The sequence below is a fragment of the Dendrobates tinctorius genome, unplaced genomic scaffold (genome assembly GCF_039654945.1).
Source record: "Dendrobates tinctorius isolate UK_male_01 unplaced genomic scaffold, ASM3965494v1 ptg000203l, whole genome shotgun sequence".
NCBI classification, from domain to species: domain Eukaryota; kingdom Metazoa; phylum Chordata; class Amphibia; order Anura; family Dendrobatidae; genus Dendrobates; species Dendrobates tinctorius.
In genome coordinates this window covers 9,558,928-9,578,839 of record NW_027361870.1, presented here as the reverse complement: position 1 = coordinate 9,578,839, position 19,912 = coordinate 9,558,928, and the positions used below count along the sequence as shown (strand labels likewise).

Sequence of the window (19,912 nt, the reverse complement as noted above, 5' to 3'; positions counted from 1 at the left end):
TCTGAGTTATTGCCTGCTTTGGGCATAAAAAGAGAGAAACCGACCTCAACCTTACTGAGAACCTTTGGAGTATCCTCAAGCAAAAGATCTATGTGTGTGGGAGGCAGTTCACATCAAAACAGCAGCTCTAGAAGGCGATTCTAACATCCTGCAAAGAAATTCAGGCAGAAACTTCCAAAAACTCAGTTCAATGGATGCAAGAATTGTGAAGGTGATATCAAAGAAAGGGTCCTATGTTAACATGTAGCTAGGCCATCAATATAAAAGTACCAAACAAACCTTTGAATGGATCATTGGTTATGCCTGCAACCCGTTGCTTCATTAATATTTATTGGACTGCCGGAGGTAGCCAAGTGCTTTACTCACCTATTATCATCCAGTCATATAGTCTTTAAATGAATCAGAGGTCAAGAATGCTTCCTGCCGGTTCATTCAGAGTCCTCAAGAATGAGAAGCTCAGAAACTCTGTTCTAGTAATCGTTAGGTAATTCCTTGTATATGTTGTTACATGATGGAAAAATTTTAGTTTGGTTGTAAAATAACTACTCGAATGGCTCTTTAAAAATTTTTTAGTAGTTGAATGTCTGTGTTTAGTGCTACCTACAAACTATAATGGTGGCCCATTCTGCAAGGACTAGAATCACAGTCTGTCCTCTGCATTTTCTTGTAAAAACAATTGAGTTTGATAACATTTGCAGTTTCACAAATATTTTGTAGTGTGTAGAGTATTGGATTGAGACGCCATGGTTCCAAAGATCAGCCTTCATACAGAACTATTCATGTCCAAGTTAGTTCTGAATCTTCTCTTATGAAATAGTGATTAGCCTCAAAGTCAGCTGCAAATGGTGTTAGCCGGAATGTGTTACGCTCACTGGGGTATTCTCCGGTCTCAAAAAAGTACTGGAAAAGATAAAATAGGGAGAGAGCCTCATAGCACACTAAGAGATAATAGTATATGTGCAGGCTGCAGCCAGTGAGCTACCACTCATCAGTAGAGTTGAGCGAAACGGGTCGGTTATATTCAAAAGTCGACGACTTTTGCTGAAATCAGGTTTCATGAAACGAAACCCGACCATAGCGTGAGGTCGGCCACGAGGTCGGCGACCAGAGCGCCAAAGTCGCGTTTCAAAAGATGCTTCCAGAGCCCTTTTTCAGCCAATGATGGAGGACGCACACTGTGGGCAACGCGATGACATAGGCATCGGTCACCACCATCTTTGAGAAGGGCATGCAAGTGATTGGCTGGCTTTGTGTGGCGTCACAGGGGCTATAAAACGGTGTGCACACCGACCACCATCTTACTTCTGCTGATCTTAACATTCGGGAGAGGTTGCTGCTGATGATTCAGAAGAAGGGAGAGCGCTAGGCAGGGTAGAAGAACCAAAAAACTGCTTCTGCTGTTGGCGATTTCCACTTACAACGCACAACACTTTGTATGCAGTGACAGGGGAGGCTCTATTTTTGTGCATCAGCTCGGTTGGTTATTAGGCTGCCTTATAAGGCTCCCTGATAGCTGCATTGCTGTTTGCACACTGCTGTGCAAACTGCTTTTTTAAAAGCAAAAATACTTTTCTTCCTCTTTTCTGCACAGTTACCAAGCGTTTATTTTCCACCCTTTTGTGTGTGCAGCAGTCCTGCTTATTAGGCTGCCTGCGTCCATACTTGGACTGAGAGCATCATTGTCAGCGTCCTGAAATCTATAGTGAGATTCAAATTCTCACCAATCCTATAGACACCCTTCACCTTGTCATACACCATCCAATTTCAGCCTGTTACATTGAGGTGTAATATCTCCTGGGCCTGAGACAATAGTTGAGCGTCCTGAAATCTATAGTGAGATTCAAATTCTCACCAATCCTATAGACACCCTCCACCTTGTCATACACCATCCAATTTCATCCTGTTACATTGAGGTGTAATCTCTCCTGGGCCTGAGACAACTATTGTCTCACAATAGTTCAGCGTCCTCAAATCTATAGTGAGATTCAAATTCTGACCCATCCTATAGACACCCTACTTCTTGTCATACACCATCCAATTTCAGCCTGTTACATTGCGGTGTAATCTCTATGTGGGCTTGAGACAAAAGTTCAGCATCCTGAAATCTATAGTGAGATTCAAATTCTCACCAATCCTATAGACACCCTTCACCTTGTCATACACCATCCAATTTCAGCCTGTTACATTGAGGTGTAATCTCTCCTGGGCCTGAGACAATAGTTCAGCGTCCTCAAATCTATAGTGAGATTCAAATTCTCACCAATAGTAGATACACCTTCTACCTTGTTTTACAGTACCATATAGCTGGTGGTATTTTGGGTACATTTTCACAAAAATGAGGAAGTATGGTGGAAGATGCCATGGAAGTGGGCGGGGGGTTGCCAGCTGGTCCCGATGGTGGTGGTGCATCTGTTGGTAGTGGCAAAAGCACAATAGCACCTAAGGCAGGACGTGTTGAGCCTGCGTCATCATCTGGCTCCACAAGGCCTTGAAGGCTCTCTTTTCTGGGAGTAGGTAAACCACTTTTAAAGCCGGAACTTCAGGAACAAGTTTTGGCTTACATTGCTGACAGAGCCTCCAGCTCTGTCGCCTCCTCTTCTGAAGTTTCAAAAAATAAAAGCACTGAGTCGTCAGTGGAGGCTCTTGGTCAGGATCAACACCTTTCCTTGTGTCCTTCACCCCTACCAAAAGTAAAGGATGTGGCAGACCACACTACCAATTGCTCCATGGAGCTCTTTTCACATACCATGCCTGGGTTAGCAAGTCAAATCGTGAATTCCCCAGTCCAAGATGAATCTGACATGGAGTGCACTGATGCACAGCCATTGCTAGATTTTTATGCTGGTACATTCACTCAGAGCACTACATTGTCCTTGCAGTGTACTGAGGCAGAAGCAGACCCTGATGAAACTCAGGTGCCCCTTCCCGCATACTATACCACCTTACACGGTGACAAAGAGGAAGGTGCAGATGAAAGTGCAGGTACCTTGAGCAGGTGGGGGGCATACTCATGGGCGACGGCACTGGCACAGGGCCCCTCATAGTATGCAAAAGTGTCTCTGCCGGTGGGAGGGCCCACCCGCCGTCAGACACACCACCGTACTATGAGGGGCCCTGTGCCAGTGCCGTCGCCAACGAGTGGACCCCCTGCTTGCTCAGGATCACAGCACTTGCAAAGTTGAAATACTTACCTCTCCCTGCTCCACCGCCGTGACATCTTCCGCGTTTCCTGACAGTGACATTCTGGTCAGAGAGCGCGATGACATCACGTCTGTATGCCCTCTGCCTAAACAGTCAAAGTGCAGTGAGATGGAAGATGGGGACGATGAGGAGTCCAGACTAGTACAGGGATTCCCTAGCGAGGATACTTATTTAATTGTTTTCAATGTTGGGACAGCTATTTTTGGGGAGCACTATACTCTGGAGAATGATATATGAGGCCCACCATACACTGGAGCATTCCAAAGGTGGACATCAGACCCTGGAGCAGCATTTACAGGGCCCATTATGCACTGGAGCATTAGAATTGGGGTCCATAATATATGGAGCATTATTTGGGCCCATAACACAGTGGAGCTTCATCCATGGGGACCAACATATACTGTAGCATTATGTGGAGCTCATCAAATACTGTTTCAAACATTATATGGGACCAATGATTCTGTATGGAGAAATATATGGGCCTAATTACTCTGTATAGCGCACTATGCGGTGGCCATAATACTGTATGGAGTAATATACTGTCCGTTTTTGGAGCTATTGGAGAATTTAAAATGGATATCAGTCATGAGATGTAAGAAGTGAAGTATTTTTCATTGTACTATACCGCTATTTCTCTGCCGTATCAGAGGATCATGAATTGTGGCATGTGTTAAAAGAGCCCAGTGACACTCTTTGGCCCAGGGCCCACGAAAATCTGGAGCCAGCCCTACCCCCCCCACAACTTTAGCCAAATAACCCCCAGTTTTCAATGTCTAACTATTATTATAAAGTAAATTAAGGTTGGCAAGCTTAAGTAATAAGAAAAGATGTTTTTGGCATTAAAATGGGCACTGTAGGTGTGTTTCCTGTCCTCCACTCCCTGCCGACCTTGGTTCCCCATTGACTTGCATTGGGTTTCGTGTTTCAGTCGGCCTTCGACTTTTCACGATAATCGGCCGATTTCGATTGACCCGACTTTTGAGAAAGTCGGGTTTCATGAAACCCGACTCGACCCGAAAAAAGGCAAAGTCGCTCATCTCTACTCATCAGTATTCCAACAACTCAGACTAAATAGTAAAGGCTTCAGCTGATGAGCTGCCCTTTAAAAAAAATCACTCCTATCAAAGTTTGTATCCTCTTAATATATTGTAATCCTCATATTATATAGCACTGTGTACTTACAATTGCTCATTTTGCCATTCTACCCAGCTAATTCTTCACTTTTCTCTGCATTAATTATGTAGAAACAGGAAATATCTTGTCCCTGCATTCATCACTCCTCTCTTCAACTCCTGACCCAGCTGCTCCCTCGTCCCTCTGCCAAGGACTTTTGCAGTGACTTATGACTCATACAGGGAAAATTGACCTCCTGTTTCTACATAGAGCTTAGAAAGATTCAACTAGTCAATTTTTAATCACATGATATCATAGGCCTAATGAAAGAGAGAAGAATTAGCTGGGTAGAAAGGCAAAATGAGCAATTGTAAGTACACAGTGCTATATCATATGATGATTGCAATATATTAAGAGGACAAAAACTTTGTTGGGACAGGAGTGCTTCTTTAATGCGCTGTAAATCAATATTTTTCTGGATTTGTTACAATAAGCTTAGTTTATAGGTAGGTGATTAATAAAGGTGGAAAAGTAAAAATACAGCTGATATTAAAACTCTGATAATGCACTGTAAATATGATTCATGTTGTAAAAACTACTTGGAACATATTTCTGGAAGTCCCTGCTGGTGAATTTGTGAAATATAGCTAAAATCTATTTAGATATATTGAACAGAGAAGATGTTAAAATTAATAATTTGATGAATATGATGCTATATTTTGAATTGCTTATTCTCCGAGTATCTAATGAGTTCTGAGTCTCAGGACTCGCTTTTCTCTAAATGAATTTCCATATTTTCATTTGTGCTGGATGAGTATCTAAAGCACTGGCGGGAATTTAAAAATAATACCCCATAAATTAACAAAATGTTTTAAATTTGCTTACAACATTTGCATGAATAATTTATTGTATTTGCTTTCTGTGCATTTATCAGGGAAACGTATAACATCCTCTTCCTGCGTTTCCATGATTAGTATTGTGCAAATAATTATATATGAGATGAGAATTGCTTGCCTTGCAGGAACTCGTATAGAAGATTATTTAAGGAAATGTCAGGGAAGGATTATTTATTTCATTTAATTCTCCCCTGACTATACAACTGGTTATTTATAAGAGAAGGGAAATAATCTGGAATGTCAGGTTAAGGTGATTATTATGTCTATTGGAAATAATTAGTTAAGTATTACCATTGATTCCTAACATTTTCTACCCTTCTTTTTTATTTTTCAGATCGATCGCATAATCTTCTGCGTGTTTTTGGATATTGACTACAAAATATACAAAAGGATATTGAATGAGTTCTTTCTAAAAGGTACAGTGCATGACTTTTACTTTTATTTTTAAGTAATTGATAATAGCTGTATTCATAACATGAATAAATACATGGATCCCATTACTTTTAAATCTAAGACAAGTTTCACATGTCTAATATTTACAGTCCAACTGTAGACCACAATGTCTGGACCATCAATGGATCTTCTGACCCAAAATTTCCAGCCTCATTTATAGCTATGAGGCTGTCCAGAGTTGGCCATACTGGCCTTAAAAAGGGTTGTTCGGAATGCAACAGAAAAAGTCAACTAGTGGAGGCAATGTGCTGTTTTGCTAAGAAACGTTGTGTTTTAGAGGATGTGGATGTTACTTTGATACATACCATCTACCTAACAATTTTACCTCAAGTAAAATGTTTTGCAATAAAAAATGAACAAATATTACTCCCTTATTTAATCCATCAATGTTCTGATAGTGGTTTTTGCCTATCTCTGCTTAGTTTCTTGTCGTTTACCCACATGACTGCAGACAAACACTGCCTTCAGCAATGATGCCTGCATCTGTAGCACAAAACACTTGGGCCAGTAATTAGTTGCAGGAGTTGTGTGGTAGATGACATGAGATTATATATGTATTTTGTTTTTTAAACCAAATCTTGCATGTTTCGTACTGGCCACACTTCACTCTTTGATATCGTCGCCTGCTGTCGGGCACTTGGCAGTTGGCACTGATGGAAGAGATGGTATTGACTTTTTGGCTGGGCAGTGTGCCTGCTACCCAACTTGTCATTTAGTAAAAGTCTCAACTTATGCTGCCTCTCACTAGTGCTGTCCATCAAAGCTGACTTAAAGCCTCTTACTACTGGAGCATGAGTATGCCCCTCTCTCATCTTTTCTAAATTAGGTCTTGATAACCAGTCAATAGCAAAGGTACAGATACAGTCATATGTAAAAGTTTGGGCACCCCTATTAATGTTAACCTTTTTTCTTTATAACAATTTTGTTTTTTGCAACAGCTATTTCCGTTTCATATATCTAATAACTGATGGACTCAGTTATATTTCTGGATTCAAATGAGGTTTATTGTACTAACAGAAAATGTGCAATCTGCATTTAAACAAAATTTGACCGGTGCAAAAGTATGGGCACCCTTATCATTTTCTTGATTTGAACACTCCTAACTACTTTTTACTGACTTCCTGAAGCACTAAATTGGTTTTGTAACCTCATTGAGCTTTGAACTTCATAGCCAGGTGTATCAAATCATGAGAAAAGGTATTTAAAGTGGCCACTTGCAAGTAGTTCTCCTATTTGATTCTCCTATGAAGAGTGGCATCATGGGCTCCTCAAAACAACTCTCAAATGATCTGAAAACAAAGATTATTCAACATAGCTCTTCAGGGGAAGGATACAAAAAGTTGTCTCAGAGATTTAACCTGTCAGATTCCACTGTGAGGAACATAGTAAGGAAATGGAAGAACACAGGTACAGTTCTTGTTTAGCCCAGAAGTGGCAGGCCAAGAAAAATATCAGAAAGGCAGAGAAGAAGAATGGTGAGAACAGTCAAGGACAATCCACAGACCACCTCCAAAGACCGGCAGCATCATCTTGCTGCAGATGGTGTCACTGTGCATCGGTCAACAATACAGCGCATGCATAACGCCTTTTTGTATGACCAAACAACTCAATCTTTGTTTCATCAGTCCACAGGACCTTCTTCCAAAATGTAACTGGCTTGTCCAAATGTGCTTTTGCATACCTCAGGCGACACTGTTTGTGGCGTGCTTGCAGAAACGGCTTCTTTCGCATCACTCTCCCATACAGCTTCTCCTTGTGCAATGTGCTTAGTATTGTTGACCGATGCACAGTGACACCATCTGCAGCAAGATGATGCTGCAGGTCTTTGGAGGTGGTCTGTGGATTGTCCTTGACTGTTCGCACCATTCTTCGTCTCTGCCTTTCTGATATTTTTCTTGGCCTGCCACGTCTGGGCTTAACAAGAACTGTACCTGTGTTCTTCCATTTCCTTACTATGTTCCTCACAGTGGAAACTGACAGGTTAAATCTCTGAGACAACTTTTTGTATCCTTCCCCTGAAAAGCTATGTTGAATAATCTTTATTTTCAGATCATTTGAGAGTTGTTTTGAGGAGCCCATGATGCCACTCTTCATAGGAGAATCAAATAGGAGAACTACTTGCAAGTGGCCACTTGAAATACATTTTCTCATGATTTGATACACCTGGCTATGAAGTTCAAAGCTCAATGAGGTTACAAAACCAATTTAGTGCTTCAGGAAGTCAGTAAAGAGTAGTTAGGAGTGTTCAAATCAAGAAAATGATAAGGGTGCCCATACTTTTGCACCGGTCAAATTTTATTTAAATGCAGATTGCACATTTTCTGTTAGTACAATAAACCTCATTTGAATCCAGAAATATAACTGAGCCCATCAGTTATTAGATATATGAAACTGAAATAGCTGTTGCAAAAACCAAAATTGTTATAAAGAAAAAAGGTTAACATTAATAGGGGTGCCCAAACTTTTACATATGACTGTAGAAGACCAATTGCAGGGTGAGTTCAGCAGGCAATTAGAACACTCAGTGTATTGATTCTTTAACCTTGCACTGAGCCAGGGTTGCCAACTTGGCTTTTTATTTTTTTTTTCACGACTGCTTGCCAAAAAAATCATGGACAGACAATATTTTTTATGAACACACTGGAAAACCATAATAAATCTTTGATTATAAGATATCTTTATCTATAGTCCATAATTCTGATATTAAGACATCAACTGAATTCATTCTGACCTGTAATATGATAATTACAATAATGTAATCTGTATAAGTTTCTTCAGCTTCAAAAAAATCAAGGGCATCTTGAATTATTTATGTACATGAGGTAAAAAAAAGTGTCCTATTTTTAGACTGTCCTGGAATTTCAGGATGATCAGCAGCACTGCACTGGACTGCCTTAAATGGGTCTACCACTTTAATGAAAGTGGGCCCAAAACACTTTTATACATGTAAAATAGCAGAGAAGATACTTGCCCTTTTTGGCTTTAGCCACGATTCTCCACTGTTGTTTCAGTCTTTGTGTGATGGCTATAGTGCTGACATTATGACTAGAGCACAAATCTCCGCTGCAGCTAATGACTGATCTCTGTGGTTCTTGCTGTTAATATCTGGAGAGCTTCTACCACTGCTCTGAAATTAATTGTCATCAGGGTTCAGTGATAGAAGCAAGGTGAGTGAAATTCTGTTTGAGACAACTCAAACAAACCATCAAAGGAAGTAAAGTAAAAAAATTCAAACAGAAATAGTGATTAGCTGTATAGGGAAAATTTTAAGGGATTTTAAAATAAAAAAGCAAATTGCAAAAGTGGTTAGGCGTTAAAGATCATCAGAAAGGTCTCTGTAATCTCCGCCTTCATATATTTGTACACTGTAATTATAGGTAATGGCCACTCCTTTAAATACTGAGTGACGGAGCCAATTTTAAACTAAATGACCATATGCCATTTTTCAAATCAGACATTTGTAATTTTGTGTTAATAACTCTGCAATTCTTCAAATTTTTTCAGTGATACTGAGATTGTTTTTTGTGACACATTGTACCTTGTTAGTGATAAATTTAGGTTGATATATTTTGTGTTTTTAACTATTTTCATAAAAAATTGATGAAGATTTAGAAACAAGAGGAATTTTAAGAATGTTGCTGATTTTCTTAAACCAGAAAGTCATATTTTATACAGAACAGAAAAAAACAGCAATTTTTGAATTTTTTATTTAATACCATTCATCGTGCAGAATAAGTGATAAAAGGTTTTTGTTGTTCGGATCAGTACGATTAAAGTAGATTTTCATAGCTTTATTTATGCTTTCCTTCATTTACATGCTAAATACAATATTTCACTAAAATGTAATTTGTGTTTGCATCACCATATTCTGATTTTCTTTCTTTTTGCCGGCAGAACCCTATGACGGCTGTATTTTTACGTGTTCCTGAGTTGATTTTTTTTAATACTATTTTTTTACATATGACTTTTTGTTTGTTTTTTATTCCATTTTTGTGTGTATTTGTCAGTATGAAGAAAATGTTAAATTTTTGGCATGTTTTTTTTCTTTAATTTCTTAATGGTGACTATCCTTAAGGGTTTAACTAATGTGCCAGTTTCATAGATCAGGTCATGCTGCACATGACAATGCCATTTGTGTACTTTTTTTGTTTATTGTTGTTTTTACATAAAAGCTGTCTTTTTTTAGTTTGCAAAACAAGTTATTTTTTACACTTTTATTAACTTTATTGAAAACTACCATATTTTTCGGACTATTAGACACACCAGACTATTAGACACCCCAAATTTTCAGAAGGAATTTAAGGAAAAAAAAATGAATGTGTCAAATGGGGGTCCGTCTTAAAGTCCTAATTCAGCTTACCGGGGGAAATCAGTACTGCTGGTGGAGCGTGGTCCCAGAGGGTGTTCGATGGTCCGGCGAAGATATGAATCCCATCCCAGAATGGTGCGGCAGGTTCTGCAGTGGTTGTGGTGAGGGGGCTCCACTGACATTTTCTGAAAGGCCAGAGCTCCTGCACATCCATTGCTGTGAAGCTGTGGCCTCCGGGAAATACCATCCCAGGCTGGTGAAGCAGGTTCGTCGGTGCTCAGTGGTGCGGGGCTCCGCTGACATTTTGTGAAAGCCCGGAGCCCCTCATTTCCCCACAGCTGCAATGTGGTGGCCTCTGGGAAAATGGCCGCCGGGTTGGCGCATGCGCAGATTGAGATCTCGGCACCAAGATCTCCTTGCCGAAATCCTAATCTGCGCATGGGCCGCTTCCAGCAGCCAATTTCCCCAAAGCCACCCATTGCAGCAATGAAAGTGCAGAGTCTCCAGGATTTCAGAAAATGTTGATTGAGCCCCCGCACCACTGTGCACCGCCGAATCCTGCCGCACCAGCTTGCGATGGGAGTGTGATCATCACCCTGCAGTGTGCACCCTGCTGCCGGCACACTACTTGTAAGTATATTCTGACAATAAGACGCACCCCCATTTCCCCCAAAAAATTTTTGGGAAAAAAGTGCATCTTATAGTCTGAAAAATCCAGTACATGTTTTACTCAGTTCCTCTATGAGACTTCCATGTACTGTCCAAGCTTTATTCGCTTGTGTCATTGCAGATCATTGTGCCCTCAGGCTTATTCTTGGCCTTGGGTTGTCATGACAACTATTGGGCCCTACAAAATTGCCGAGTGCCGATGGAGGTTAAAGAGGGACCCACTTTTCTCTGTTAACCTTCTAGATTCCACTGTTGCGATTGACTGATGCTTCTGGGGGAGGGTTGCATGGTCACGATCATTGCTAGAATCGATCAATGACAATTCAGCAAGGCGTCAACAGTAATATACAGCTTACACCTACTGCATTTATGCCTGTTGGAGGGCGCTATTTACTTATTCCTCAGTGTTGCCTTTTTACAGTGTGGAGGAGTAAGGCCATTTAATGAGCAGTATTAGAGAAAAGTATTTACGGTCATTTAGATGTTAAATTTTCGCTATGAAATAGAAGTTTCAGTGAAGAAAAACTTTTATATTTTATAAATTATATTTTAAATATATTTTAAAAATTGTAAGGATTTCATAAATATCTGCAATAATTGTTCACTAGACACAAGAAATAAGAAGCAGAGTTTGAACACAAGTGTATTAGCCACATCTCTGATGAACTGCTCTATTATAACTATTATTATATTTCATCTGTTTCAAACAGCTGCAGTACATTAACCAAGTTATAACACCTTCCGTCACATTACAGTCATTTTCATTGGAATGGGCTTCTTTATAGTCAAGAGAATATCATTACATTATCTGCATTTATAGGCAGTGAATGTCACTAGGCTACAGCACAAGTATTAATTACAGGGCACAAGGATTGCATTTTTCTCAATATATAGGAGTAGTAAACATCAGACTCGAAAAAAATGTAAATTTAAAGGAGTTGTCCACTACTTATATATCGATGACCTATCCTGAGGATAGGTAATCAATATAAGATTGATGGGTGGTCTGAAACATGATATCCCCACAAATCAGGTCAAACATCAGCCAGATGTAGCTATATGGCCCTGCTCCATACACTGCTAATGTCTGTGGTCAGGTGCAGCGGATCAGCTACTATTGAAAAGAATAGGAGCTAAGATTAAGTTCTCAGCAGCAGCCACTAAACAGTGTACATATCCAATGTATTCTACTCTGTTCACGGATTATAGTTTCAAGGTTGAAAAAAGACACAAGTGTACAAAGTTCAGCCTATACCTCAACATGTTGATCCAGAGGAAGGCAAAAACCCCATGAGGCAGATACTAATTGCCCCATATGAGGAGAAAAATCAGCAATCAGGACGTTGATCCAGGGAACTAATCTATCACTGAATCTAGTACCCATAACTTGAAATATTATAATTTGCTCAAGAAAGGAATCCAGGCCCTCCTTATACTTTTTTAGTGAATCAACCATTACAGCATCATGTGGTGGAGAATTCCATTGTTTCACTGCTCTTTCAGCAAATAATCCATAATCTCAATGCCTTTACAGTAAAGAATTGTAGTCTTTGATGATTAAATCTTCTTTCCTCTAGTCAGAGAGGATGCTCCATTGTCATCATTGCTGGCCTAGGTGTAAAAAGATCATTAGAAAGATCTCTGTAGTGTGCCTTCATATATTTTTACACTGTAATAACACCAAACTAAGTAGCCCCAAGTTTGATAACTTGTCTTGGTATTGCAGTCCAGCCATTCCCTTAATAGTCTTAGTCACTCTTATCTGCACCTTCTCTAGTTCAGTTATGTCCTTCTTTTACACTGGAGGCCAAAATTACACAGTATTCTAAGTGTGTCCGCACTACTTACTTGTATAGAGGCAAAACTTTGTTTTTTGTCATGAGCATCTATGCCTCTTCTAATGCATCCTAATATTTTATTTTGCCTTAGCAGCAGCTGTCTGGCATTGGTCACTAAAGTAGAGTTTACTGTCCACCCATACGCCTTAGCTGCCAGAGGTGATCACAGCTGATTGATGGGTGTGCTGGGTGTAAATTACACTCCGATCTTATATTGATTACCTGTCCCAGGGAAAGTTCATCATTATGTAGTACTAGATTATGGCCCGATGCTATCGCATTGGGAGGATGCGATAGCATTACACCTCTTGCCATGTTAACCCTCAACACACACACTCCTCAACACACACTCCTCTCTCCTTTCACCATCTCCACTCACTCTTTCACTCCACATACGACCCCTTCTCTCACTCCGTCTCTCATACTCACGCCGTCATCGCCGCTGCTCCACGATCCCCGACATCTTCTTCCGCCGGCGCCATCCTGGATCCAGACGTTGTCCACGCCGGCGACATGTTCTTGCGGCGACGCCATCTTGAGTATCGTGAAAACCCGCGATAGTCAAGATAGCGTCGCCGGAAGAACATGTCGCCGGCGTGGACGACGTCGGGATCCAAAATGGCGTCGGCGAAATCTCGCGAGTTTTCGCCGACGCCATTTTGGATCCCGACGTCGTCCTCGCCGGCGACATGTTCTTGCGGCGACGCCATCTTGACTATCGCGGGATTTCGCTGATCCAAAATGGCGTCGCCGCAAGAACATGTCGCCGGCGTGGACGACATCGGGATCCAAAATGGCGTCGGTGTAATCTCGCGAGATTTCGCCGACGCCATCTTTTTGGATCCCGAGTCGTCCACGCCAGCGACATGTTCTTGCGGCGACGCCATCTTGAATCTCGCGGGATTTCACGAAATCCAAGATGGCGTCGCCGCAAGAACATGTCGGCGGCCTGGAGAACGTCTGGATCCAGGATCGTGGCGGAGGAAGATGTCGGGGCAGCGACGATGACGGTGTGAGTATGAGAAACGGAGTGAGAGAAAGGAACGTATGTGGAGTGAAAGAGTGAGTGGACGTGAGTGGAGGTGAAAGGTGTGAGGAGTGTGTGTTGAGGCGGTGTGGTGTGTTGAGGTTTAACATGTGCGTGTGTGTGGTGACGTCACCGGTTACAACTGGACGGAAGTTGTTACAACCGGAAGCTGCTTAGGGCATTTATTATTATAGATGATGAGGAAGAAGCCGTCTGTTGTTGGCGGTGATGGCGTGTAGAGGCTTCTTCAGCCAATGTAATAGATTTAGAGTTAGGGGATTCGTGTGTGAGACGACGGCGTTTATAAGCCTTAATCTTGTCAAGTCGATGCTGTTTTTCCTCAGGAGTCTCATTAGCACGGCGTTGTTTTTGTCGTAGTGCTAAAGCTGCTTTCCTTTCACTGGCATTGGCATACTTTTTGTTATGACTCATGTTGGCACAGGTAAAGGAGTCTATTTGGCAGTTATCTGGCAGTGAAGAAGGCGTCCTGGAGTATTGTAGAGTAAACAGATACTAATTGACCCTGTAATTGCCCAGCAGTAGTTATGAAGTGGTAGTGGCAAATTGGCCCTGTAGTTAGACACCGGCAGAGGAGCAAGGCAGCAGTAGTTATGGTGGTAGAGGCAAATTGGCCCTGTAATTAGACACCGGCAGAGGAGCAAGGCAGCAGTAGTTATGGCGGTAGAGGCAAATTGGCCCTGTAATTAGACACCGGCAGAGGAGCAAGGCAGCAGTAGTTATGGCGGTAGAGGCAAATTGGCCCTGTAATTAGACACCGGCAGAGGAGCAAGGCAGCAGTAGTTATGGCGGTATAGGCAAATTGGCCCTGTAATTAGACACCGGCAGAGGAGCAAGGCAGCAGTAGTTATGGCGGTATAGGCAAATTGGCCCTGTAATTAGACACCAGCAGAGGAGCAATGCAGCAGTAGTTATGGCGGTAGAGGCAAATTGATCCTGTAATTAGACACCGGCAGAGGAGCAAGGCAGCAGTAGTTATGGCGGTAGAGGCAAATTGATCCTGTAATTAGACACCAGCAGAGGAGCAAGGCAGCAGTAGTTATGGCGGTATTGGCAAATTGGCCCTGTAATTAGACACCAGCAGAGGAGCAATGCAGCAGTAGTTATGGTGGTAGAGGCAAATTGATCCTGTAATTAGACACCGGCAGAGGAGCAAGGCAGCAGTAGTTATGGCGGTAGAGGCAAATTAGCCCTGTAATTAGACACCGGCAGAGGAGCAAGGCAGCAGTAGTTATGGCGGTAGAGGCAAATTGATCCTGTAATTAGACACCGGCAGAGGAGCAATGCAGCAGTAGTTATGGCGGTAGAGGCAAATTAGCCCTGTAATTAGACACCGGCAGAGGAGCAAGGCAGCAGTAGTTATGGCGGTATAGGCAAATTGGCCCTGTAATTAGACACCGGCAGAGGAGCAATGCAGCAGTAGTTATGGCGGTATAGGCAAATTAGCCCTGTAATTAGACACCGGCAGAGGAGCAAGGCAGCAGTAGTTATGGCGGTAGAGGCAAATTAGCCCTGTAATTAGACACCGGCAGAGGAGCAAGGCAGCAGTAGTTATGGCAGTATAGGCAAATTGGCCCTGTAATTAGACACTGGCAGAGGAGCAAGGCAGCAGTAGTTATGGTGGTAGAGGCAAATTAGTCCTGTAATTAGACACCGGCAGAGGAGCAAGGCAGCAGTAGTTATGGCGGTAGAGGCAAATTAGCCCTGTAATTAGACACCGGCAGAGGAGCAAGGCAGCAGTAGTTATGGCGGTAGAGGCAAATTAGCCCTGTAACTAGACACCGGCAGAGTAGCAAGGTAGCAATAGTTATGGCAGTATAGGCAAATTGGCCCTGTAATTAGACGCCGGCAGTAAACAGGCATAGGACCAAGGCAGCAGTAGTTATGGTGGTACAGGCAATGCCAAGCGTCCGCACAGCAAGTCGGCGTGAGGTAAATGACGCAATTTCACGAATGCAAGATGGCGTCGGTGAAATCTTGCGAGATTTCGCCGACGTCGTTAAGGCTGTGTGCACACGCTGCGGATTAGGTGCGGATTCATCCGCGCGGATTTTGTAAAATCCGCAGGTGAAACCGCAGGTCAAAAGACCTGCGGTTTTACCTGCGGATTGCTCTGCGGTTTTGCCCTGCGGTTATTCATCTCCTCAATAGAGGAGATGGCAAACCGCAGGAGAATCCGCAGAAAGAATTGACATGTCAATTCTTTCTGCGGATTGAAAACCGCAGATAATCCGCGCGGAAAATTCCGCACCGTCTGCACTGCGGTTTTTGATTCCCATAGGGAATCATGGTGCTGTACACCGCAGCAAAAACTGCTGCGGGTCCGCAGCGGCCAAAACCGCTGCGGAACCGCAGCAAAATCCGCAGCGTGTGCACACAGCCTCACACCTCTTGCCATGTTAACCCTCAACACACCACACCACCTCAACACACACTCCTCTCACCTTTCACCTCCACTCATGTCCACTCACTCTTTCACTCCACATACGTTCCTTTCTCTCACTCCGTTTCTCATACTCACACCGTCATCGTCGCTGCCCCGACATCTTCCTCCCCCGCCGCGATCCAGGATCCAGACGTTCTCCAGGCCGCCGACATGTTCTTGCGGGACGCCATCTTGGATTTCGTGAAGTCCCGCGATATTCAAGATGGCGTCGCCGCCACATGTCGCTGGCATGGGCGACATCGGGATCCAAAATGGCGACATCGGGATCCAAAATGGCGTCGGCGTAATCTCGCGAGATTTCGCCGACGCCATCTTTTTGGATCCCGATGTCGGGATGTGAGATGTGAGAGGAGTGTGTGTTGAGGTGGTGTGGTGTGTTGAGGGTTAACGTGCGTGTGTGTGTGGTGACGTCACCGGTTACAACTGGACGGAAGTTGTTACAACCGGAAGCTGGTTAGGGCATTTATTATTATAGATATGTAGTGAATAACACCTTTCAAATGCAAATGTAATGTAGGTGATTGGATGCAACAGGCAGAGGAAGACGAGGCGGAAACAATCAATGAGCTATTTATTTACTCAGATATGGTGGGAAAATGCAATAGTTAGAACAACAGTTAACAAGATGCAACAGAAGTATCACAAGAAAATTATGCAATGCAGACCTTATAATGAGTCGTTAAATTCACTTTAAACATTAGGGAAGCTTTTTGAGGATTATGCTTATGTCCTTCTAACAGGGTTAAATACCCATTCTTGTGGCAGCTACTGTGCAGAAAGTCCTCATTTCTCCTGAAAAAGTCTTCCAAAGCACTCTGGGCCTCCTTCACTTCAATTGACCCTTCCCTGTCCGCCGCCCCTGCCCAGTCCAACCACTGTACGGTATGTTGGGGCTGTAAGTGACGGCCCTGCTTATTCGTGTTTCATATTCACTACCGCAAACATCCTCTTCCTCACGGATCTTAGTGCTTGACTGACGTCGAGCATCCTCCAGGTCCAAGGAAAGGAGGGCTGGGCTCTGGCTCTTGACCAGCATTGTCTGGACTCTGGGTCCTGACTGGTGCAGGTCTGGGATTCAAGCTTGGACTTGCGTAGTTGGGACTCTGGGCTTTGACTGGTGCAGATCGGGTCTTCGTTGCTTGACCGGCGTAGTCTGAATTCTGTGTCTCGCTTAGTGCCTCTGGGGTCTGTTCTGGAACCGGACAGAAAACAGCTGACTCAGGCTTCTTGACTAGACCTGTAATTCCGGCTGCAGCGTCTCTTTCTGAGCAGGTCTGGACCACCCTCTCCTTTTTCATAAATAGCACCTGAGTAGGTGTTACATCCAAACTTGTCCCTCCTGCATCTTTTCCTCTTCTGGTTAGTTCCACATGGTCCTGTCTGAAGAGTAGGTGGCAGCCTTCTTGCACCAGTGATGCGTTTTTTTCAGGAATATTGTCATCTCCTCTTACACAGACATCATCACCCCTATAAAAACAGAAAAATACAAAAAGAAGGCCCCTGTGCATGAACAATATATTGGCCCTTTTCTATCCAATAGCTCATAATAGTGCACAATTCTACATGCTTTGGAGATGGAAATGGAACCCCTTACCTTTTAGACCCATGTGTGGCTGCACAGGTTGCACCAATAGTATGTGGGGATGTTAATCAGTAGAGTTGAGCGAATTTGCCGAATCTGTCGCCGAATCTGAATTTGCCATATTCGTGCCATATTGGTACCCTATTTGTGCCGAATGTATGTTTGATAATCGGTTCCGAACATATTTGGTAATTGCTTATAAATCAGTTTACTGTATGTTTCATAAATGAGTGCTGTGTCTTTCTGCTGAGAGAAGGGGGGAAAGATCTGCATCATCCACAGTCTGGATACATGCAGTTCAATATTTAAAAGGATAAAGTTAAACATTGAGCTTTAAGTAGTTCCCCTATATTTCACATTCTGTGTATTTTACTGTATTTTTGCTCTAAACAGAACCTGTCACCAGATTTTCCCCATAAAAAGTATGGCCACTACCATTAGAGCAAGTACTGTAGTGCGTATTCGCTGGTCTTACTTCTGGATCATTTGCTCGCTCCTGCGCAAGAAAGCAATGGAGACACTGTGTGGATGATGCAGGATGCATCAACTACACGAAGCAGGAAAGGATGACTTCAATTGCAAGAAGAGAGGAGATGTCGGATAAAGACCCAGAGAAGCTTATCGGACTGGATCATGTATAATAAAAGCATTGGGCACTTTTTTCAGCATTCCAGTATGTTGTAAAAAAGGCACTAATGGTGGTGGCCGAACTTTATATGGGAAAAACCTGGTGAAAGGTTACCTTTAAGAGGAAGTTTGGCGATTGTGTATATATTTACCTTTTTTTGCATCTAGTCCAGATAAATAAATAGGAGTGAGGTTCTAGGAAACCATGACGTAGATTTTTAAGTAATATGTTTAGAGTAATGCCATTATTTTATTAGTCGTGCTTTCTGGGGGAGATATGCAAAGACCCTATCAAATTCATCTTATCTATAATAGGGAATGAGAAATCATCCTTTCCCTTCTCTACACTTGTGCTGCAGATCCATGCAGGCGGCTCCCTTTACCCCTATCTCATTTATAATCATGCAGTCTCAACAATGAAATGAAGGAAATGAACATTAAGTCCACAAAAATGTTTTCTTCTTTAAAGTTATGATTTACCATGAATATAAATTATGCAAAAACTCCCCTTAATCTGAAGCATCACTTTAGAAAATTCCCTTTGTAGCCTTTAAATCTGACAAATTTGTTCAAAGTGCGTTCGCTTCTATTACAGCCTCACATAATTGTCCTCTGAGATTCTCCTGATAGCACAGTGCTGGCAGAAAACCCCATTACCATAAACAATAATGTTTCCCACACAAAGATTAGATGTATATATGTATAATATAGATCATTGATGCCATAACCTCACACATCAACTTAGTATAGCATGGACTTGAAAAACTAAGCACCGTATATATATTTGTTTTAATGTAGGTCCATTTTTTCACAAACCATTTTAATTAGGATTCATGTTACATAATCAGATAATGTGCAAGATGGAAGGCATCAAAACTGAAATGTAACTTAAAGTGAACCTGTCAGCGGATACAAACTACCCAATCCGTAGGTGTTTCAGAAAAAAACAGATTTTCATAGCCTTCATGGACTGAGATGCACTGTAAAGTAGTCAAACAGGTGGGACCCCAGCCTCTTCTTCCCACCCACTGACCTGAAGTCACATGTGTCTGCCTACGTGCGCATATAAGCAGAGACCTGTCACTCCAGAGCAGCAGGCGGGGAGAATTCCCCAGGGACCCACCTGTCTGGACAGTCATTATAGTATGTTTTTCTCTGAAACCCCGCAGAGTCAAACATATCCAGCTGAGAAAGTGCCTGAGACATGCTGCACACGAATTTGGCAGCTTGTATCAGCTGACAGGTCCACTTTAAAGGGATTGTCCCACTATGACAATGATTCATCTGGTGGATAGATTATCAATCTCAGTATCAATCTCAGATCATTGAGGATCTGACACCCGACACTTCCACGTATGGGCTGTAAAGATTGGCAGTGGCCAGATGTAAGTACTGAATGCTACTCCATGTGTAGCAGCCACTGCCTGGTGCTACAGATCACCTCCTGTTCTCTTGAATAGGAGCTAATGTGCATTGCCAAGCGGATGCTGCTCCACAGTGTATGGAGCCGTACAGTATCGGTCAATTCAGTATTAACAGCTTGCTATCGCTGGATCATTAGGAGTGCCGGATGTCGGCCCTACACAGATCTCCAGGATAGGTCATCAATATCATATGCCTATGCCTTTAACCTTCATCTGTTTAACCTCTTATTTACATGAAATATGCTAAAAAAAATGCAATGAATAGTTTCTTATGGGTCAGATTGAAAGAGCCAAAAAGTATCCTTTACA

At 42.5% G+C, this 19,912-nt stretch overlaps 1 protein-coding gene across 1 annotated transcript in view; it reads left to right on the top strand.

The window, feature by feature from the left end:
- MACROD2 (mono-ADP ribosylhydrolase 2) overlaps window positions 1-19,912 on the top strand; it is a 2,987,523-nt gene that overhangs the window by 2,713,677 nt on the left and 253,934 nt on the right. The window contains exon 9 of the mRNA XM_073553810.1: window positions 5,545-5,626. Within this exon, the coding sequence (XP_073409911.1) occupies window positions 5,545-5,626 (82 nt within the window). The remainder of the gene's footprint in view (window positions 1-5,544; window positions 5,627-19,912) is intronic.